This window comes from Astyanax mexicanus, chromosome 6, assembly GCF_023375975.1.
Source record: "Astyanax mexicanus isolate ESR-SI-001 chromosome 6, AstMex3_surface, whole genome shotgun sequence".
In the NCBI taxonomy this organism is placed as follows: domain Eukaryota; kingdom Metazoa; phylum Chordata; class Actinopteri; order Characiformes; family Acestrorhamphidae; genus Astyanax; species Astyanax mexicanus.
Genome location: NC_064413.1, coordinates 7,677,678 through 7,700,800, shown reverse-complemented (window position 1 = coordinate 7,700,800; position 23,123 = coordinate 7,677,678). Strand labels below are relative to the sequence as shown.

General features: G+C 40.9%; 1 protein-coding gene across 4 annotated transcripts in view; it reads left to right on the top strand.

Annotated features, from left to right (window-relative positions):
• The window catches only part of si:dkeyp-69b9.3 (myocardin), a 35,153-nt gene extending 19,729 nt beyond the window's left edge, over positions 1-15,424 (top strand). The window contains exons 5-15 of one of the 4 annotated variants that reach the window (XM_049480399.1): positions 310-376; positions 2,334-2,459; positions 2,919-3,112; positions 4,946-5,092; positions 5,347-5,651; positions 6,331-6,472; positions 8,643-9,083; positions 9,860-9,955; positions 10,260-10,403; positions 10,521-10,575; positions 11,282-15,424. In XM_049480399.1, coding sequence (XP_049336356.1) covers positions 310-376; positions 2,334-2,459; positions 2,919-3,112; positions 4,946-5,092; positions 5,347-5,651; positions 6,331-6,472; positions 8,643-9,083; positions 9,860-9,955; positions 10,260-10,403; positions 10,521-10,575; positions 11,282-11,697 — 2,133 coding nt within the window. In that variant the 3' untranslated portion in view covers positions 11,698-15,424. Of the gene's footprint in view, positions 1-309; positions 377-2,333; positions 2,460-2,918; positions 3,113-4,945; positions 5,093-5,346; positions 5,652-6,327; positions 6,473-8,642; positions 9,084-9,859; positions 9,956-10,259; positions 10,404-10,520; positions 10,576-11,281 lie in introns of all 4 variants that reach the window. The other 3 variants (XM_007256465.3, XM_049480398.1, XM_049480397.1) reach the window with 3 other exon arrangements.
• The last annotated feature ends 7,699 nt before the right edge of the window (positions 15,425-23,123 follow it).

Sequence of the window (23,123 nt, the reverse complement as noted above, 5' to 3'; positions counted from 1 at the left end):
CAGCTGGTAGAGAGGTCACACTTTCAGTTTTTTATTTTTAAAAAATTGAAAAGCATGTATTATTTTCGTTCCTGTTTATAATTATGTGCTGCTTTGTGTGCTGTTGGTCTATCACCTAAAATCTCAATAAAATATATATATTTTTTTGTGGTTGTAAGGTAATCAATTTGACGTTTTCTTTACTACATCAGTGTACCAGTAAATCTGAACAGAACTGATGTTTATGAGCTATCTGACTGTTAGCATGTATTTTATGAGGATGTATGTTGGTGGTTTTGCTCTGACTGACCGGATTATTTACTGACGCAGCTCCAGACAGAGGACGGCACCAATCTGAAGTCGCCCCCTAGTGGTCTGGCTGCTGAAACTGCACAAGGTGATTGGGAGGAGGGTTGATCGAATGATATAATGATCTTAATAGAGTAGATTATTAGTTATTAAAGGTGTGAAAAGTATTGACATTCATTACTCAGGTACAATAGGTAGTATAGATACTAGAGTATAAAATACTTCTGTTAAAGTTGACGTATCAACTCAAGCTTTTTACTCAAGTAAAAGTGTAAATGTACTGGTTTAAAACTATAAAAAGTAAAAGTATAAAAGTAAAAGTTATGTCAGGGGAAAAAAATCCATTACAAACAAAAGCTTCCACAGGTTCCTAAAGTGCACTTTATTACTTGGTGCCTCTGGTTATTGGAAGATACAATAATAATAATATATAATAAGACATAATACCTTATACCTTACATAATATACTTGGCCATTTTGCATTTCACCTAAACGGCAAGCGAAAAAGGAGCAAAAAAGTTAATTTAGCGAGAAGACTCCTGTTCTTGCGTGTATATCTGTGCAGTGTGGTTACTGGCTGGATTACTGACCGGGCCAGTGGGGCCAGCACCCAGGGGCCATGCTTTTGGGCCCTAGCCATGTTTTTTGGCTTTAGCCATGCTTTTGGGCTCCTTTTGAAAATGGATGAGGCGTTGTGGCACTACGTTGACTGCTTGACCTCTGGCTATTAGAGGTTCTAGGAAAGAGGGGGGCATATTTTCAGAGGGCCCCGGTTATGAGAGCCCCTACCAGGGGGCCCTAGTAAAGAGAAAGTCATACCATTAGAGGGCCCTTGATCATGAGGACCCCTGCTATGGGTCCCTCGATTTCCATAGAAGTTGTTTACCATGGTTTCTCAACTTTCTAGGGACTCTTTGCCCAGGGGCCCAGACTATCCTTAATCTGTCCGTGTATAAATATGTGCTCAACAGGTTAGTTCACTTAAATATTGGTATATTTGATTGCTATATTTAATCTCTTAAACAACTCCAGAAAAAAAAAATATGTGCGTTGGGCGGGGGTAGGGCAGATTACGGCGGAATTGAGGTCAAACTTAGTGGCATAATTAATTGCGTTAAAAAATAATGCAGTACTGATTCCAAATTAATGACGCACGTTAATCCTTTAACATTGACACTTCTAGTAAAACATTAAATACCATTTTAAAAAATTCCATAATTTTTTTTTTTTTTTACATATTTTGCCAAAATAGCTGTTTGGGAGTTATCGCATGAAAGTGACATTGATGATACTCAGGTATGTAGGCGTGTGAAAGTGAAGCAAGCTGTCTAGGTTATCCCAGGATAAATTTTCCAAACGTGCTGTATGTCCCACCGTGTCGAACCATCAGCCCCTATGGTGACTCAAACAACAGCGAGACTGTGAGCAGCTGTGTGCTGAGACAGGATCGGTGGGGTTTATGTAAATGCAGGATTCACACAAACCCAATCAACACCCGTCACCTTCATCAGTGAGGAGACATAATGACGATCAGCATCACTGATAGGGGTGTGCAGTATCGCATCATACACAATACTGCATATCACCACATATCCTTGTAATTCTGGATTTTTTATTTTACTATTGAAGTGTAGCTCCAAATCTAAAAATGACAGATCTCTCCATTCTTTGTAGGCGTAAATACTTAAAAAATCAGAAGTGTATCAAGTAGCTACTTTCCCCCAATGTATATTATCAGAAGTAATAAAATATTTTCCAGTGTTTTTCAATTTAGCAAGAAAATTGCACCACAATAAATATCTAAATATTATTTTAGAGCCATACCGGCCACCCCAGCCACTGACCTTGACAAGGGTGACATAATGGGGTTCACATTGGACAAATCAGTGAAAAGAAAAATCCACATAGCAAACAAAAAAAAAAAGCCATAGCAAAGCATGCTAGGCAAAATTGTCAGCAAAAAATAAAAAATAAAAATAAAAAGAGGCCAAATTTAGCTCATTTACTTATTATTAACCTCATCCTCTCTCTCCGTTTTTCCACAGACAGAACTAGCGGAGCGGCACAGAGACAAAAGAAGGCCCGTTTATCTGAGGATGCTGCTGAGAAGATCCACAAAGGACCAGCGCGCCTGGAGGTTCTCCAGAAACACATACTGCCTCTGGACACCAGTGAGTGGAACCAACCAAGTTGCTAAATCTGACATTTTAAACATTTTCATTTCGCTGCAACTCATTTCAACTCATCGGGCGATCGCTGGTTCGAATCCCAGTCATGCAACTTGCCATCAGCTGCCGGAGCCCTGAGAGAGCCCAATTGGCCTTGCTCTCTCTGGGTGGGCAGATGGTACTCCTAGGGTGATGTAGATCACCACAAGGCATCTGTGAGCTGATGTATCGGAACCCAGTCGCTGCGCTTTCCTTCGAGTGTGCTATCATGCTACATCAGAAGCAGTAGTCTTGGGGATATACAGCTATGTAGCAGCTGAATAAGTGAGATAATTGACCTTGCTAAATTGGGAGAAAAATGGGAGACAATTCAAAAAAAAAAAAGAAAAATGGGTCCAGTTTATATCCAGTTTCCTGTATAGATTACCTAATTATTTTTGACTGGATCTGTTATTTTTTCAGCTCCTGTTTCCTTCACCCTGCCTTCAGATGTCTTCGAAGATGACGTCTCCTCATGTTCCTCTGCGTCTCCCGAGCAACTCGGGATCCACCAATCCCCTAGCTTCTCCTCCTCACCTGGACTTAGCAGTGACCAATCACTGAGTGATGTGTCACCTGTTTCCACGCCCATCAACCACAGTCCAAGCAGTGTTCAGGTATTTAGCCATTCATCTCGATCCCTATTTAACACAACACAAGCACGCTGACTTTAAACACACTTAGAAAAGAGGTCAGTGGGAAGATAATAAAGAGTATAAGGGTCATCCCATATGCATTATCTCCTAATACAGGGGTCGGCAATTATGTTTTGCCACGGGCGCGATATTTGGTGGGCCACAAAAAAAAACATTGTTTTGGAAAATGAAGTGTAATGGGATGGAGTGCTACAGACTAGTAGCTCTTCAGCCCAGAGGGTTGTTGAACCCAATTGCAGAACTGTTGATCTCAAAGCAGGTAAAACCAAGAAAAAATGAAAACATAAATAAAGAAGCACATCTCTCCTCACGTAGGATCAAAACCGTTGCGTCGGGGTCACGGTGCAATACACTACCGCTCCCCGGGCTAGTTAACAGGGACATGGCTAGGAAAAAAACCCTTATAAGGAGATGCTCTATTCTGTAGCGAATGATTGATTATCACAGATGTTTAAACAAAGACTATATTGCCAAAAGTATTTCATTATCTGCCTTTGCATATAAATGAATATATATATATATATATATATATATATATATATATATATATATATATTCATTTATATGCAAAGGCAGATAATGAAATACTTTTGGCAATATAGTCTTTGTTTAAACATCTGTGATAATATATTCATTTATATGTAAAGGCAGATAATGAAATACTTTTGGCAATATAGTCTTTGTTTAAACATCTGTGATAATCAATCATTCGCTACAGAATAGAGCATCTCCTTATTAAAACCCTACGAATTAAGAATGGGATGTCACTTAGCGTTTTTTATATATATATATATATATATATATATATATATATATATATATATATATATATATAAAACGCTAAGTGACATCCCATTCTTAATTCGTAGGGTTTTAATACTGCTACAGCTTCTTCAATATCAATACTAGCTTCATCTCTTCTGGCTTTTCACAAGGTTTAGGAGTGTGTTTATTGGATTGTTCCAGAAGTGAGGTCAGAAGAATTTGTGAGGTCAGACACTGATGTTGGATGAGAAGGCCTGGTTAGATTCCACACAAAACTCTTTCATCCATGTCTTTATGGACCTTGCTTTGTTCACTAGTGTGCAGTCATGTTGAAACAAGAACCCCTTGTCCCCAAACTGTTCCCACAAAGTTGGAGCATAAAAAATTGTCTGAGGCGCTAAAATCTCATTAAGAGTTCTTTTCACTGTAAGTAAGGGTCTGAGCCCAGTTCTAAAAAACTGAAAAACAACCCAACCACATAATCCCCCCTCTACCAAACTTTACACATGGCACAATACAGTCAGACAAGTACCGTTCTCCTGGTAAGCGCCAAACCCAGACTCGTCTATTGGATTGGCAACATGTGTCTACAGCTGTAGAGTCCAGTGGCGGCATGCTTTACACCACTGCATTCGAAGCTGTGCATTGTGCCTAGAGATTTGGATGGAAGGCTTGGATGGAGCTGCTCAGCCATGGAATGAAGCTCCATTGTGATTGACTCTGCGGAAAGTTAGTTAACTTTTGCGCACTATGCTCAGCATTCTCAGCATCCGCTGTCCTTGCTTTTTTTTTCGTGCTCACAACTGAACTATCTATCACGGTGGCATTCTAGCCTATGGTCATGGAAGTGATTGGAACACACATGAATTCACTGATTTGGATGGGAGATCAATGGTATTGGCAATATGGTTTACCTGATTTTAGATGCTTTTTGGAAAATTAATATACCATCTTCCACACTGGCATTAATAAAGAAAATTCAATCTCAGATTTAAACCTCTTTTTTTACCTGATATTCGTTCCTTTCAGCAGCAGTGCAGTCTCGCATTGTTCCCAGCAGCTGAGGGCATGAGTCAGCCAGTGACCATGACGGTGGCAGGGTCAAACTCCATAGCAATGACTGGGAGGCCCAAAGGGATGTATATGTCCTCCCAGACAACGCCACTGCTGCCAAAGGTAGGAACACGCATGAACAGCGGGGAAGGTTTCGGTCAAAAGGTCATAAAATGCCTGAATGCATGCACTGTTTTAAAGCATTAGAGTTCCTTTATTATTTGGAATAGAGACACTTGTGTAACTGATTTCATACAATTTCCTTAAATAAATTAAAACTGACAATCCAGTTATTTTACCTATGCACTGCTTTCCGTACTAAATCTGACTCATCTCTGCCTGATTTGACTAAATATGCTTAAATATGCTTCTCTCAGACAGCTCAACCCTTGACCCCGCCCAATCATTCCATCCTGGGTGGGTCTTTGTCCTCGCCCCGCCCACCACGCCCACGCAAAACGCGCGAATGCAAGCCTAAAATGAGGAAGCTGAAGTACCACCAGTACATTCCCCCAGACCAGAGGGGCGGGTCGGGAGGCGGATCTGGGAATAACTCTCAAAAGAACAGCACCGGCCAGGCTCAGCCCGTCGACCCTGCCTACTCCCGCCTCCTACAGCAGCAGCAGGTCTTCCTGCAGCTGCAGATTCTCAACCAGCAGCAGCAGCTCACTGTGGCAACCAGGTGAACAAGCGTATTACACTGCTGTACTGAAACCCTGAATTATGAACTGATACTCAAGAGCCTGTTAACCCTTAGAGTCTCTAGATCTATAGACGAGCCATCAACACATACTTGAAACACATACTCTGACTTTGTCAGATTGCTGTTTTAATGGTGCAACATCCTGGACGTGTCCAAAACAAAGGACTTAGCAAAGGAAACTAACCTGTGCGTTTTTATTTTTATTTTATGTAATATTTGGCAACTGGCAATAGACATCTGATTGTTGCCGTCTGTCTAGGTCGTATTCAGTCAGTTGTGCACCTGTGTTTTCCGCTGCCAAGATAGCGATACACTATAAATGTACTGTACCTAAACACACATTACTTTGAGACCACCATTAGCGTAAATATGTTTACAAGCTCTGATGCTATTAAAAAGACGCAGAGGGAAGGCATGAAAATAGACTGTTAGCGAGGAGTAAGATAGCAATGAGCATTGTGGCATGCTTTGTTCAGGGAGTCTCTTTGCTGTACTATTATATGTATTTTTAGAAATCTTATTCCCTTTTATTTATTACATATGATTGTCATTAAGATATTGTTTCGTAATATGTACTAATTATTTTAGATACATAGGATCATAACCATAGGAAACATAGGAAAATTACTGATATCCACATGTTTTATCCAATCAGCAGTGAGAACCAGTTAGTGAGCTTTACTGGTGCTGTGCCGCAAAGCTGCCCTCAGCCCATTCCCCCAGCAACAAACCCCTCCCTCTCAGAAACAAGTCCCAACCACAAGCCGGAACTACTTCCCCCAAACCTTGACGACCTTACGGTAAGAATCTTATTATGTTATCCTTTATAAACTGTACATCTTATATATATACATATATATATATATATATATGTATATATATATATACATACAGTGCCCTCCATAATTATTGGCACCCCTGGTTAAGATGTGTTCTTTAGCTTCTCATAAATTGAGTTTTGTTCAAAATAATATAGGACCACGATGGGAAAAAAAAGTAAAGTCCAACCTTTAACTCAAGTAAATTTTAAGGGGGAAATAAAATCCCTGACTAAGAAATAATTATTCTTCATAAAATCACCTGTTCCACAATTATTGGCACCCCTAACAATTCTTAGGAAATAAATTTAATAAAAGTATTTCTGTCACTTCTACAGTAGTTTACGAAGTTGATCAGAGGAACATTTAATTAGTAATTCACAACTTCCTGTTTCCCTGGGGTATAAATATGACGTGACACAGAGGCCATTTATCTTCAACATGGGAAAGACAAAGGAACATACCATTCAAGTGAGGCAGATGTGTGTTGACCTTCACAAGTCAGGCAATGGCTACAAGAAAATCGCTACTCGCCTACACCTGTCCATATCTACTGTCAGAGGAATTATTAAGAAGTTTAAAACAACTGGAACAGTGGTAAACAAGCCTGGACGAGGACGCAAGTTTATTTTGCCACCACGCACAGTGAGGAGGATAAAAAGTAAATAAAAAGTTCTCCAAAGCTCACTGTTACAGAATTGTTACAAATGGTAGCTTCTTGGGGTCACAAAGTCTCCAAAACAACCATCAGGCGCTATCTACATGCCAACAAGCTGTTTGGGAGGCATGCACGGAAGAAACCATTTCTCACTCACAATCATAAACGCAAACGTTTGGAGTTTGCTAAGCGGTACTGGGACTTCAACTGGGACCGTGTGCTTTGGTCAGATGAAACAAAGATAGAGCTTTTTGGCAACAAATGCTCTAAGTGGGTCTGGCGTAACACAAGAGCTGAGTATGCAGAAAAGCACCTCATGCCCACTGTGAAATACGGCGGGGGATCAGTGATGCTGTGGGCCTGTTTCTCTTCTAAAGGCCCTGGGAACCTTGTTAGGGTGCATGGCATCATGAATGCTCTAAAATACCAGGACATTTTAAAACAAAATCTGGTGGCTTCTGCCCGAAAGCTGAAGATGGGTCGTCACTGGGTCTTTCAGCAAGATAATGACCCTAAACATGTTGCCAAATCTACACAGAAATGGTTCACCGCACACAGAATCAAGCTCCTCCCATGGCCATCTCAGTCCCCAGACCTCAACCCCATTGAAAACCTGTGGGGTGAGCTGAAGAGGAGAGTGCAGAGGAGAGGACCCAGGTCGTTGGATGATTTAGAGAGAATGTGCAAAGAGGAATGGTCAAAGATCCCTCTTTCTGTATTCTCCCATCTTGTGAAACATTACAGGAGAAGATTAGGTGCTGTTTTGTTGGCAAAAGGGGGTTGTACAAAGTATTAACATCAGGGGTGCTAATAATTGTGGCACACATGATTTGATGTTAAATAATTATTTCTTAATGTGGGATTTTTTTCCTACTGAATACATTCACTTGAGTTAAAGGTTGTATTTTACTCTTTTTTTCCATCGTGGTCCTATATTATTTTGAACAAAACTCAATTTATGAGAAGCTAAAGAACACATCTTAACCAGGGGTGCCAATAATTATGGAGGGCACTGTATGTGAATTTGGCAGTTATCCTTTATATTACATCGGAATTTCATGATAAAATGAAATAATTTTTTTTTTTATTAAAAGTAGGGAAATTCTTCTCCACTTAGGTTCCCATTTTAGAAATATATGTTTTTTGCATGACATCTACAAGATATGTAGGACATTTTAGTAATTTTTTTAGGAGGGAGACCATTTTGCCTTGAAATCTCCCCCAGTAAACATCAGTTCAGACAGTTAGAAACAACTTAAGATTCTTTAGGAACTTAAGGAACAGGCCTGAACTGAACTGAAAGCTGAAAGAACCCCATTGTTACAGTCGGCAAGTCAGATGAGTTTTCAAGATGTTTAGCATGGTGGTGGGAGCATCATGCTCTGGAACTGGTTCTTTGAACAAAGTGAAAGAAATATTAAAAATGTCTTTATTAATAAATGATTAATTAATATTGTACTATAGTATAATACGGCATGTGTCTTTTTGTCCTAGGTGTCCGAACTCCGACAGCAGCTACGCAAACGAGGGCTCCCTGTCTCCGGCACCAAACCCGCCCTCTTGGAGAGACTTCGCCCTTTCCAAATGCCCCGCCCCCAGCTAACCCCTACCCCTCTTTGCCCAATGGAGGGCACCCTGGACCCCTCTCAGCCCTCCATTCTAAGTGTCGCTAATGTGGATATTTCCACCAGCCCCTCCCACATCTACATCCAACCTTCAGGACTGCTGGAGCAGGGCTTGGCCGGGGTCGCGTACCTGACCTCCCCTGCTTCTTCCGCGGGCTCCAGCCCAAGCCTGCAGGCCCCCTCACCTCCACTGCCCTCCGGCACCCTCTGGAGGTCAGAGCAGGCAGCGGAGGAGCTGAGTGTGGAGCTGGAGATGCGGGAGAGGATACGGACCAGACCCAGAGAGAAAATACTGGACGCAGTTCCACAGGTAACTGTTGTAGGCTGAATGGGTGGGGCTACACTAATTTAGGCTTATTGAATAGGACTACACTGCTGAAGGCTAAATGGGTGGGGCTAATCTGCTGTAGGCTGAATTAGTGGAGCTACACTGATGCAGGCTAAATGGGTGGGGCTAAACTGCTGTAGGCTGAATTAGTGGAGCTACACTGATGCAGGCTTAATGGGCGGGGCTTAAATGCTGTATGATAAATAGGTGGGGCTAAACTACTGTAGGATGAATGGGTGGGGCTAAACTGCTGAAAGCTTAATGGGTGGGGCTAAACTGCTGTATAATGAATGGAAGGGACTAAACTGCTGTAGGATGAATGGGTGGGACTAAACTGCTGTAGGATGAATGGGTGGGGCTAAACTGCTGTATAATGAACGGGGCTTAACTGCTGTAGGACGAATGGGTGGGGCTTAACTGCTGTAGGCTGAATGGGTGGGGCTAAACTACAGTAGGATGAATGGGTGGGGCTAAACTGCTGTAGGCTGAATGGGTGGGGCTAAACTGCTGAATGCTAAATGGGTGGGGCTAAACTGCTATAGGATGAATAGGTGGGGCTAAACTGCTGAATGCTAAATGGGTGGGGCTAAACTGTTGTAAGATAAATGGGTGGGGCTAAACTGCTAACCTATAAATGGGTGTGACTAATCTGCTATAGGCTTTATAGTTGAAACTGGTCAAAAACTCTTCTTTTAACCAGTTTAGTGTCATTTAATTACTTCCTCTCAGCTCATTATCACACTTCTCCACTGTTGCAGTCATGTGGAGGTTCCCTACATCCCTTCCTGCAACAGGACCCAGGATGCACCAGAGGGAAACCGGACACGGACTGCCAGGAAGTGCTCTTCACGCAGGTGGGAATACTGCTGTGGAAAACAGCGTCGCTGCCAGAAATGCAGCAAAAACACACTGTAGCAGAATATATCCCATAATAACAACCATAAACCATAAAGCCTCACACTCTCAGAGGAGCTGTATATCAGTATAATTACAGTAAAACCTAAGTATTCTTTTATTTGTTATAATATTATATATTTGATGCAGTTAAATGGTAACCTTTAGTAGTATTCATTTTTATGAGTATATATATAATATAAAGACATATAAACTTATATACTCACATACAGCTCTTCTCTCTCGCCCCCCTCATTGGATCAGCAGGTCTTCTCCTGTCAGCCGTGTGAGTCTATTGGCCAGGATTTTGAGCTCCCTGTCCAAATCACAGCAAGCCCATCGCAGGCATCACCCCCCGCGAGCCGCAGCCTGGAGGAGCTGCTGCAGGAGGCCATTCAGAAAGTACAGGTGTGTGGTTTTGGTGTGTGTAGAAGGACAGTAGATGTATTTGGTATGATGTGTTCGAGTGGTATTTGGAGTAAATGATACATTTTGTTGTAATGGTATTGTTCCCTGTCTTCTCAGATGGACCCAAGTGAGTCTATAGACGACATTCTGGAGGATCCTGTTAGCTGCCCTGGTGAGTCCCCAAACTGTGAAATAACATCATTACATAAAACAATACACTACATAAATCTATACTCTCTTATTAGTATTGTAGGCTGAATGTGTAGAGCTAATATATTGGGTGGTGCTAAGTAGCTGTAGACTGAATGTGGGGCTAAACTGCTGTAGGATTAATGGGTGGGGTTAAACTGCTATAGGCAGAAAGGGTAAAGCTAAATTGCTATATGCTGAATGGAAAGAGCTAAATTGCTGTAGACTGAATTTGAGGCTAAACTGCTGCAGGATGAATGGGTGGGGCTAAACTGGGCGGGGATGATAAATGGGTGGGGCTAGAACTGCTGTGAAATAACATGACATAAAACAATACACTAATAAACTAAACTGGAGCTAAAATGCTGTAGGATGAATGGGTGGAGCTAAACTGCTGTAGGATGAATGGGTGGAGCTAAACTGCTGTAGGCTAAATGAGTGGGGCTAAACTGCTGTAGGATGAATGGGTGGAGCTAAACTGCTGTAGGATGAATGGGTAAAGCTAAACTGCTATAGGCTAAATGGGTAAGGCTAAACTGCTGTAGGATGAATGGGAGGAGCTAAACTGCTGTAGGATGAATGAGCGGGGCTAAACTGCTGTAGGCTAAATGGATGAGGCCAAACTATTTAACATTTAACATTTAAGTTGCTATACAAAGTCTAAAGTCATTTCCGTCATTGCTCTCTAGTTTCAGACGACACCTCCATTATTTCAGACGTCCAGTCGTCCAGCGGCTCCGGCTCGTTCCACAGTCCCCCGCCTGACCACTTTCAGCTGATCCTACGCGCCGCTAAAGACGAGACCACCCTGTCAGCGTCTCCGCTCTGCTCCTCACTACTGCTGGAGCTCCCCCCTTCACCTGTCAGCTCCTCTAACCCTGCCCCTCCTCCGCCTCCACCCATCTGCACCACCCCACCCCTCAGCGTCTCCTCCAGAAAGAGGAGGTCCGAAGCTCCAGCGTTTGACCCCGCCGACTGGCTGGAGTCCCTGAGTTCCGGCCTGCAGCCCCTCACCCCGCCAGCCGCTCCGTTTCTGGAGAGCGACCTGGAGTCGGACCTGAACAGAGTGCTTGACCTCATGTGGAGCGGCGGCGAAGGTCGCTAGCCCACGCTAAAGCAACTCAAGAACATTCTCTGCCAAAATCTGTTTCAAAGACCCCCAGTGTCACAATTTTTTTAAATTCTCTTCTTTACACCACATTAACCATTTAATCATCCAGGAATTGTTAAGTGTTTGGTACGGGAGTTAGCTTCTTTAGTTTTGAGTTAGAGCTAACAAGCATAGGAAACCAAATAGCCAATTAGCATTGTGCTAACTGTCTAAATGACTAAATCACTAAGTTCCTCTTTTCAAATTCTCTCAAATTCCAATTTAGAAAACCCAAGGGATGTCTTTAAGAGTCTTGTAATGGCAGCTTAGTGGAAGTGGGTTGAGTATTGAACCCTTAATCCTGTGAGATTTATAGCTAATCTATAGCTCTAACAACTGAACCACTCATAAAATTGGTTTACCCTAACCTGCTAGCTCCTCTCATTAACTATGATTCCCCATCATTGGGGGATTCACATGATGCTAACAGGTACCAGCAATGGGAGGTTTCAAGCTAGCGCCACTATGTCTAACATACTGTAACATCACTGGGGCTCAACATGCTTGGAGGAGAACATTACTACTCATTCTGTTTTGCAGCTATATGGATGTCCATGCTGAAGTCTGGCCATCATACTGTCAAACCTGCAACCTCTTCGATGACTGAGCCAAAAGTTAGACAGTAGGCTGTACCACTTTCTACGAAAGCCGCCAGATATGTTTAAGCTATGCTAACATCAACATAGTTAAAAAGTATATTAGAGATGACGTAACATCTACATAACAAGTAATTTGAAGAGATCTTGTGATTTGATCATTCAGATCTGACCTTAGCACAATGCTTATGCTAACTGTTAGTTACATTCACCTCTTACTAAGAAGCTAGTGGCCCAATCAGCTAAAGGTTTGAACTAAGTTTGAATCTGATGTGTGTTTACCTACCAGACTAAATCCCAAATTCTGAAATTCTAAAAATCTGGGTCCTGAATTCCTGGATTTGAGCTTGAACGTGAGTCACGTTGGCTTCGTATGAATATTTCAAGCCCTGAACGAAAGGGCTGTGCCAGTGCACGTACACACGTGTGTATGTGTATGTGTATAATTGGAAGCTTGATGGGTAATTACCCACCCTTCAGATGGCAACTCCCTGGAGAGGTGACCCTCCACCCCACACCCCTCCGCTGCTTTCATTCTTCCATCCATCCATCCATCTATCCCTTCCTTCCACTCCCATCCATCTCTGTCTACTGAAGTGACCAAACTGACCCTCTGCTCTACGCAACGTCGGGAGAGAGAGAGAAAGAAAGAGAGAAAGAAAGAAGTGAGAGAGAGAGATGATTGACAGATTTAGCTTCTGTTCGCACAGGTTTGCAGCATGTGTGCACACATACTAGCATCAGCCACAGTCTTCTTCCTATGTAATATATATAAACGCGTTTTTATTACTTACTCCCGTGGACGCACGCAAGCACGCCTTCATCCCGGAGCCAGACGAACCGTCGGCTTCAGGGGAGGGCGAGCGTGAGCGCGGGCACCAGCGGGGGGCTTCACGTGAGCTGGGTGTGTGTGTGTGTGTATACGCTTTTCCCTGCATTACTGTTCGTTCGTTTTGCTTGTGTTTGTGTTCACACACCTTTACAGTCACTTTCTGTACCCAACACGTGTCCGCACTTGCACTTGTTTCAGGAACACCCTCAATCATTTTAAACCTGGCACCGAGCCAAAAAAGGCCTCGGTTTAGCGTTGGATCCTCCAGAGACGTGGCGTATGAATGGAAGTATCTTTACATTGCTTTTCATTACATCGCCAGGAGAAACACCTGCTTCCTCATCTTGGCCGCGAGCCTACAATTCCCAAAATGCCTCCCAGCTCCCAGACGAATCATTTCAGAGTGGTGTTTGTTGTGTGTTGGGGGGGTCAAATACCTTGTCATTTACCAAACAAACCAAACCCTACACAATTGCCAATTATTTGTTGGGTCCTTCTAGCTAGAACGGTGATCTGCTCCAGTTCCAGAGACCTACAGTTGAAGGTAGATAGATCTGTGGAACTAAAGGTACCCATTTGCCGCTTTTCCACTTAGGGCCAAACTGTTAATGGTTTCATGCCATTGCTGACCCCTTTGCCTTGTTATGGTTTCTGTTTCCATTTGTGATGTTACTTAATCAGGACCTGGAAGTTCCAGAAAAAAGCAAACTAGCTAGTCAAATGCTAAATGGTGAACTCATCTCACATCACTAATGTCCATTAAAAGGAATAAGCAATGACAGCAACAGGGCTCGTCCAACATTGGTAACGCTGTAATACCAATGCAGGCAACAGGGCTTGTCCAATGTTGCTATGGTGATGGCCTTCTCAGTCATTATTTCCTCCCACTGATCTTTTTCTTGGTTACAAATACAGTTAGCTAACTGTGCTGAGAACCATCAAAATTGTTACCATCTGTGCCCAGAACCTTCGGCTCTACAGTGGAAAAGTAAGTGACTATAGTCTGTCTCAAGTTACTCCAGTTCCAGGAACCTATTGGAGAGTTTCAGGTGGCCTTTGTCCCCCATTACACCTGGAAGGGCTAAAAAATAGCTGAACCTGTGCCTCAGGGTAGTAAGTAGAAAGGTCCACAGATCTTCCCAAGCTATTGTTAGGCAGTTTATCAATTGGAACATCTTACCTGTTGATGCTCAAGCTTCTCTACATCCAGAAGCTCTGTAGTCAGAAACTGACCATGGAGTTAGAGCTAATGGGTGATGATGTGGTGTGGTGTTTGTTGGTTTGGCAAACCAAATACTGTCCAAACCAAACTCTTCACGACCTAGAGATGTATTAGGATTGGTAGAAAGAAGCTGAATCTTTGCAGGGTAGCAGGTCTTCATCTCTTTAGAGATGCCTAGACTGAGCTAGAGCTAGACTTGTGAACAAAGAAGCTCAGAAACATCCGCCATATTTGAGAGCTTTTGTAGGACTGTAGCTCTGTTGAAAAACCCCCTTGAGAGCCAATCCGTGGTCAGAAACTGACCACTGATGAAGGGCTAGATTTAGAAAAGGAATTTGTAGGGCTGAACACAATGCATTTGCTCATTGAAAGGGAGGAAACAGCTTCTTTCTTTACAAAAAAACTAATGTAAAGTCTTTAGAGTATACTAAGACATGTATCTAAGGTATGGTTTACCATATCTCATTGATGGTCCTATTGTGATCTCTTTTTCCACTCAATTATTGAACTAATGAACAGATCAGTATACATGGTAGAAAAATGGTATTCTGGCCACTGACTGTATGCACTCCAATGCTCCATGAAGACACTTCAAAACTCACCCAACATCATCCACAGCAGCACCACCTCCACACGTTCTCAGCTGTTGGGACCCAACCCAATACCCATATAGGGTATTCCACCACCATTCACCTCCATTACATCTCCTCAGTCATGTAGAAACAGGACGGTGCGTTTGATAATCAGCACGCCGTTCAGGATCAGGGGGCGTAAAGGTGCTGGAGAATCACAGCACCCCTTTCGCTGGCAGACGGACACGTAAGCTTTAGGACTGAGGGAGGGGATTCAATTCCCCGTTTGCAATATTCTGTGAGCCAATGGGAAAGACCATGGCTTCACAAGCATCCAAAATCCATCGCTGTGTTTATTTATCAGTTTATTTATTGATTAAATTATCAACTCTGACAACTCACCGTGTAAAAACTGTAAACGTTGACAAAAGAAAATTAAAGTCTTAACTGATTTTTCCCATCTGCTGTCGTTTGTCTTCGGTTTCGCTGTTCTCAGTTAACAGAGCCATCGGCGGGAATGACTTATGCCTAGAACGGACCATCTGGAGCTTCTGCTGCGCTGAGGAATTAAAGAGCTCATATAAACAAAACTGACTTATGATTCTTGATTTGTTTTATCCATCTTATCTTGTTTTAAACCACAGCAAAGATTCAGACGTTCATTTCCATGCAGAATAAACAGTTTAATCTGAAATCATCAACAACAGTTCCATCTATTTCCATTCAGTACACAGAATTATACCCCTGCCTACAGCAGTTTAGCCCCACCCATTTAGCCTACAGCAGGTTAGCTCCTCCTATTTAGCAGTTAGCACCACCCTTTAAAGGTACAGCAGTTAAGCTCCAGCCATTTAGCCTACAACAGTTTAGCTTCATCCATTTAATAACTCTCATTCATCATAAAGCTGTTTACCTCTACCATTCATCCTACAGCAGTTTAGCTCCACCCATTTAACCTAGAGCATTTTAGCCAAAGTAACTTTTTAACAAACCACAAAATAGGCCAGCCAATCAAAAGAGAGTTTGTTTATATGTACATTTTTTAACATATTCATCTTAAAGGCACACACTTTAAGTGTAAAATAATTTAAAAAACGATAACATAGACATGAAGTTTGCCTGTTTTTAGTTCATAAACCAACACAAATATTATAAAGTTCATATATACAGTGTCAGTTAACTCTAATGAACTTATTCTGTGTAAAAGACTTAACTCTTGCTCTTCCTTTCCTGTGTCGGATCCGGGTCTGTGCAACTACACCTGAGGATACTTTTTAAAGTTCTTGAACTGTTTCGGATTGACTGACCTTATTTTCTTTGAGTATTTTTTTTCTTTACTTAATTGAGTAGTTCTTGTCCTAATATAGATTATATTATTACTCAAATAGGGATTTGTGATATATATATATATATATAATAACGTTCATGAGTTAAAAGAGTTAAATAATATAAAAAATTACAGTGTGGGTAAAAATGGTTAAAAAGAGTTAAAACATACAAAGATACAGTGTGTGTTAAAAAAAGGTTGAAATCTGATTGGTTAATTTTGTTTAGATGTTTAGTTCATTCATGTTAAATATATTAAAAAGGCTAAAAAGTCATGCCTTGCACAGGAAGAGAATAATTTATATAAAGTTATCTGAGTGAGACTTTTTGTTTTGTTTTTATTGTTATGAGAGTCATAAGGAATTTAGCTACTATGGAAAACATGGTATGTGTATACGTGGACAGTAGGGGGAGCTCTTGCCAGTCCTTTCAGTGGGGAAGTTATTTCTAAGAGGAACTTAAGGGGGCGCTCTCACGTCGAATCACAATCAAGTCTCCCTTTAACTCTCTCCCATTGTCAGGTAAATATATATATATATATATATATATATATATATATATATATATATATATATATATATATATATATATATAAAAGGTGGATTCACCCATGAACATATAAATGCTGTGGTTAGAGAAAATGTTGTTTGGTTTTTCTGGAAGTTTTGAGTGAGATAAATATACTAAAACACTACTGTGTTTAGCAGACTGAGCATGTGGTTAGCACTAGCTTATTGTTCTTGAGCCTGCTTAATTGTCGATAAAATAGCATGTGGTGCATGGTTAAGCAGGGATATGAGAATAAATATTGCTACAGGGATTGAATATTGGTCTATTCCTGTAACTATATGCGTAAATGTCTTTTGATATTTTATATATATTCTATCTCTCTGTAAATAATACTCTACACGGTGCAGGAAAGTTTAGTTAATGTTTTTCTGTAAGATAAAGCAATTGTTAATGCTGAAAGATAATTTTGCTTTTGGATTGTTTTGTACTTTATGGAAACATCCTTTGCAATACAGCACACAAGAAAGCATCACAATGGAGTCAAGCCATTTCAGGTGACTGTACCTTCATACAGTCATACCTTAAGGCAGGGGTGTCCAAACTTTTTTTGTTGGGGGCCAGAAGGAGAAATATATTTGAAGTCACGGGCCACAGACTCTGTAATAAAACAAATAATGAAATATACCACTTTAAATAATACTTTTTTCCTGATTATTTCATTTACACACCATTTTACTTTACTTACTATCTTTGACAGTGTTGTGTAAACTAAGATTTTTCAAATTGATGTTTCATTTCATGATGTCTCTTAATATTAAACTCCTAAATTACGGCAACTTTTACACTCATTTGCCCTTTTTCTGTGTTAAAACTGTGCACCCTCTCCGCTTTTAGACTCTTTGGTCATTTTTTTGCGCTAGAAATGCGCACTCTCTCTGCTTTTAGACTCTTTGGCCCGTTTTTCTGCGCTAGAAACGCAAACTCTTGCCACTTTTAGATTCTTCGGCCGTTTTTTTTGCGCTAGAAATGCGCACTCTCCGCTTTTAGACTCTTTGGTCGTATTCTGTGCTAGCAATGCGCACCCTCTCCGCTTTTAGACTCTTTGTCCCGTTTTTCTGTGGTAGAAATGCACACCCTCTCCGCTTTTAGACTCTTTGGCCCGTTTTCTGTGCTAGAAATGCGCACTCTCTCCTCTTTTAGACTCTTTGTCCCGTTTTTCTGTGGTAGAAATGCACACCCTCTCTGCTTTTAGACTCTTTGGCCCGTTTTTCTGCGCTAGAAATGCACACATTCTCCGTTTTTCTGCGCTAGAAACGCACAGCCTCTCCGCTTTTAGACTCTTTGGCCCGTTTTCTGTGCTAGAAATGCGCACTCTCTCCTCTTTTAGACTCTTTGGCCCGTTTTTCTGCGCTAGAAATGCACACCCTCTCTGCTTTTAGACTCTTTGGCCCGTTTTTCTGCGCTAGAAATGCGCACTCTCTCCGCTTTTAGAGTCTTTGGCCTGTTTTCTGCGCTAGAAATGCGCACCCTCTCCGCTTTTAGACTCTTTGGCCCGTTTTTCTGTGCTAGAAATGTGCACCCTCTCTGCTTTTAGACTCTTTGGCCCGTTTTCTGCGCTAGAAACACGCATCCTCTCCGCTTTTAAACTCTTTGGCCCGTTTCTGACACCTAGCGTTCAAACTTTGAATCTCACATTATATAAACCTGCTTAACAGCGGGCCAACTTTCATTCTATTTCTAATATACCTCGCGGGCCGCTCCAAAAAAGGAAACGGGCCGTAAATGGCCTGCGGGCCGTAGTTTGAACACCCCTGCTTTAAGGGATCTAAAATATAAAACATATTCTGTTTTTTTAACACTTTTCTTTTTACAAAATAATTCCATATGTTTTTTTTCATAGTTTGGATTACTTTAGTATTAATCTACAATGCAGAACATTTTAAAACAATGAAAAACACTGAATTTATGCTGTGTCTAAACTTTTGAGTGGTACTGTAGCTATTGGCTTAATGTTTATTTTATTTCTGGTGTATCTGAAATGTAAATCATCCGGTGGGGTTTCAGATGCCCACTGTGTCGCACTGAATCGAGTGCCATGCGCAAACGTGTGCCAAAAATAAAATGGGTACGGCTGGTGTGAAATGATCTAAGGTAGTCGAGGCGTTCTCTGAGCTTTCATCTCACATTCCTGCCCCTCAGGCTTTCAATAATGATTTCAGAGCACATAACGTTTCTCTAGAACACTGGAGTGTCAGCGGCCCGGCCCGCGCTTTTTATGCTCTGGATTTCACAATCTATCAGATTTTACACACTCGTTCACCGCGGACGAGGAGCTGCAGCCGCTTCGCCTCGCACCTGTGAAGTGTAATTACTCCGCTTGGCCTACTTCCTAGGCCAGCCGGAGTTCATGTGAAGCTGCTCATCTGAAGCCGAATGTTTCGGTAAAGCAGCGCTCCAACTTTTCTCCACCTCATCTCTTCCTGCTGCTCCTGCAGTGCGCTCGATTACCACCGGCCAACACTCCAACACGTCTCCCTCCACTTACACAACTACAGACAAGAAACCAGCTGCTGAATTACATCAGTTAGTGGTTGCTGCAGTTGATCTGCAGGTCTAGGTTCAGCAACAGTATGTGCTGAAAGAATGAGGTCAGCTGACTCTACCTGAATATACTGAATATAGACCAGGTTATTCCATCAATGGATGTTTCTTCCCTGATGACACGAGCATATTCCAAGATGATAATGTCAGGATTCATGGGGCTGGAATTGTGAAAGAGTTTCAGGTTCATGGAGCTTGAGATCATCATTTATCATTTTCACACATGTTCATTGAGAATCTTTAGGATGTGCTGGATGGAGAAGACTTTGTGCAGTGGTCAGACTCTACCATCATCAATGCTGCTGCAAGATCTTGATATAAAATGCAACACTAGATTGAAATAAATCTTGTGACATTGTAGAAGCTTATTGAAACAATGCCAACAACAACAGTGAATGTGTGCCCCAATTAGAGACTTTTTGTACAGTCAGTGTATGAGACTATTACATTATCATTCTCTTGTAAAAAAAAAAACTTGTACAGTGCCCTCCATAATTATTGGCACCCCTGGTTAATATGTGTTCTTTAGCTTCTCATAAATTGAGTTTTGTTCAAAATAATATAGGACCACGATGGAAAGAAAGAGTAAAATACAACCTTTAACTCAAGTGAATTTATTCAGTAGGAAAAAAATCCCACATTAAGAAATAATTATTTAACATCAAATCATGTGTGCCACAATTATTAGCACCCCTGATGTTAATACTTTGTACAACCCCCTTTTGCCAACAAAACAGCACCTAATCTTCTCCTGTAATGTTTCACAAGATGGGAGAATACAGAAAGAGGGATCTTTGACCATTCCTCTTTGCACATTCTCTCTAAATCATCCAACGACCTGGGTCCTCTCCTCTGCACTCTCCTCTTCAGCTCACCCCACAGGTTTTCAATGGGGTTGAGGTCTGGGGACTGAGATGGCCATGGGAGGAGCTTGATTCTGTGTGCGGTGAACCATTTCTGTGTAGATTTGGCCACATGTTTAGGGTCATTATCTTGCTGAAAGACCCAGTGACGACCCATCTTCAGCTTTCGGGCAGAAGCCACCAGATTTTGTTTTAAAATGTCCTGGTATTTTAGAGCATTCATGATGCCATGCACCCTAACAAGGTTCCCAGGGCCTTTAGAAGAGAAACAGGCCCACAGCATCACTGATCCCCCGCCGTATTTCACAGTGGGCATGAGGTGCTTTTCTGCATACTCAGCTCTTGTGTTACGCCAGACCCACTTAGAGCATTTGTTGCCAAAAAGCTCTATCTTTGTTTCATCTGACCAAAGCACACGGTCCCAGTTGAAGTCATAGTACCGCTTAGCAAACTCCAAACATTTGCGTTTATGATTGTGAGTGAGAAATGGTTTCTTCCGTGCATGCCTCCCAAACTCTGATCAACTTCGTAAACTACTGTAGAAGTGACAGAAATACTTTTATTAAATTTATTTTCTAAGAATTGTTAGGGGTGCCAATAATTGTGGAACAGGTGATTTTATGAAGAATAATTATTTCTTAGTCAGGGATTTTATTTCCCCCTTAAAATTTACTTGAGTTAAAGGTTGGACTTTACTTTTTTTTCCCATCGTGGTCCTATATTATTTTGAACAAAACTCAATTTATGAGAAGCTAAAGAACACATCTTAACCAGGGGTGCCAATAATTATGGAGGGCACTGTATCTCCTAAATAGCAAGTTCAGAGATGAGGCAAAATAAATCTTTCTATTGGAAATCAATAAAATAAGGTTTAATTTAGGTTTTTCAAGTTTTCTAAAAGAGTCTGAAGCTTTTTTATTGGTCCATTAATCACGAAATGTTATTGACAATTTATAGAAAACAGAATAAAAAAAAAGAATTAAACAGTCAAAAAAACAAAATCATCAAAATCTAGATACAAGAATTTACGAAAGCTTAGTTCTCATTACTTTAGATTTCCCTAAGGACACACCTTAAATTCAGTGATTTTTCATTATTTTAAAATGTTCTGCATTGTAGATTACTGTCAAAATGGTCTAAACTATAAAGAACAATGAAAAACATATGGAATTATTTAGTGATTAAAAACAATTGTTAAACAAACCAGAATATGTTTTATATTTTAGATTCTTCAGTAGCACCTTTTACTTAGATGACAACTGAACACATCTTGGCTGGATTTTCTCAGTCAGCTGTATGAGGTAGAGACATCTAGAATTCAGGCTTTCAGTTAACAGCTGTGCTGAACTTATCAAGAGTTCATAAAATGTGCACTTTTTAAGTTAATAAAGCCTCGTTTTAAATGTCAGGGCTCTCCTGATTCTAGCAAGGAGGTGTGGAGCTACTTTGAGCTGGATAGCGGTGAAAAAAGCAATTTATCGGGGCAAATTATGCCCCCTACCACCCAGTCTGAAGGGTGTCAGAGTGCACCTGACTCTTAAAGAGAATGGCAAGTGACACACTGATTGGTTTAATCCATGTTACACCCAAAACATATGCATGAGCAAATAAAAGAACATACTTTTCCCGACGTTACGATAGCAAAGACACACTGATATGTCCTAAATCAAGCTGCATGGTGCTCGGTTGATGACTCGCTTATGGATCACTAAAATAGGGCCCTTAAAGGAGAACTCCGGTGTAAAATGGACTTTTGGTGTAGTAAGACATTAAAAACCTCTGTTTATATCCCATAATGCTATGCATAACCCTTTGTCCTTATATGGAGACACTGCATGTACAATCTTTTGGCACAAGTTTCTACAGGCAGTTCAGAGAGATACATGGGCCAGATAAACAATCTCCTTCAATTTTACATTTGAAACTAGTTTATTCACTTACTATAGATAGATAAAAACATTTTTTTGGACTAATTGGGTTCTAATTGGGTTCTTCTTTAAATGTTAAAATAAACTATTGTGTCCTTATAAGGACAATGTTATTTGCAATAAGGACTTTCTGTACAAAGACAAAGTTTAGTTTTTAAACTGGTTTGGTTCTACTGATCCCACATAGAAATAATACATTAAAAATGCACACCAGACAAATGTTCGGGTCTCAGGAGGATATATATATATATATATATAAACAGAGGTTTTTTTATAAAGTTCTTGTGCACTTTTAAAGTTATAAATGCTTTTAAGTTAGGTGTGGAGCTGGTGTGGAGAATGTGTGGAGCTACTTTGAGCTGGATACCGGTGGAAAAAGCAATTTATCAGGGCAAATTATGCCCCGTGTCACCTAGTCTGAAGGGTATTTGGACAAACTGTTAAAATGTTTGGATCTTGGAACACTGTGGGAGAACGGAGGTGTGCAATTTATCAAAGGTAAGTACTTTTTTTTATCATGTTTTATTACACCACAAGTCCATTTTACACCGGAGTTCTCCTTTAAGCTTAACCTAATGTAGTATTTTACAACAGTAGTTCCAGTTACTTTAGCTTTCGTTAGGTTGCAGTTTAAAAAAAAAGAGGTTCCTTCCTGTTCTCTATAGAACCATGAAGCATCTGAATGCCGAATGGGTCCTTTTGTAGAGGTTCCACATACAGTATAACCCAGTGGTGTGCAGTGAGGCCCTTCTAACCCTTCAGAGAAGGAGTAACAATAAGTGCATGTAAATAATTACATACATTTTAATCAGGAAATATATATTATAGATATTGTAGGTGTAAGAATTTATTTTATAAATTAACTAAAATAAAAAAACAGCAACTAATTCAAAGCATTAGTCTGTGTTTTTCAGTTGCTGCAGGACTCTTA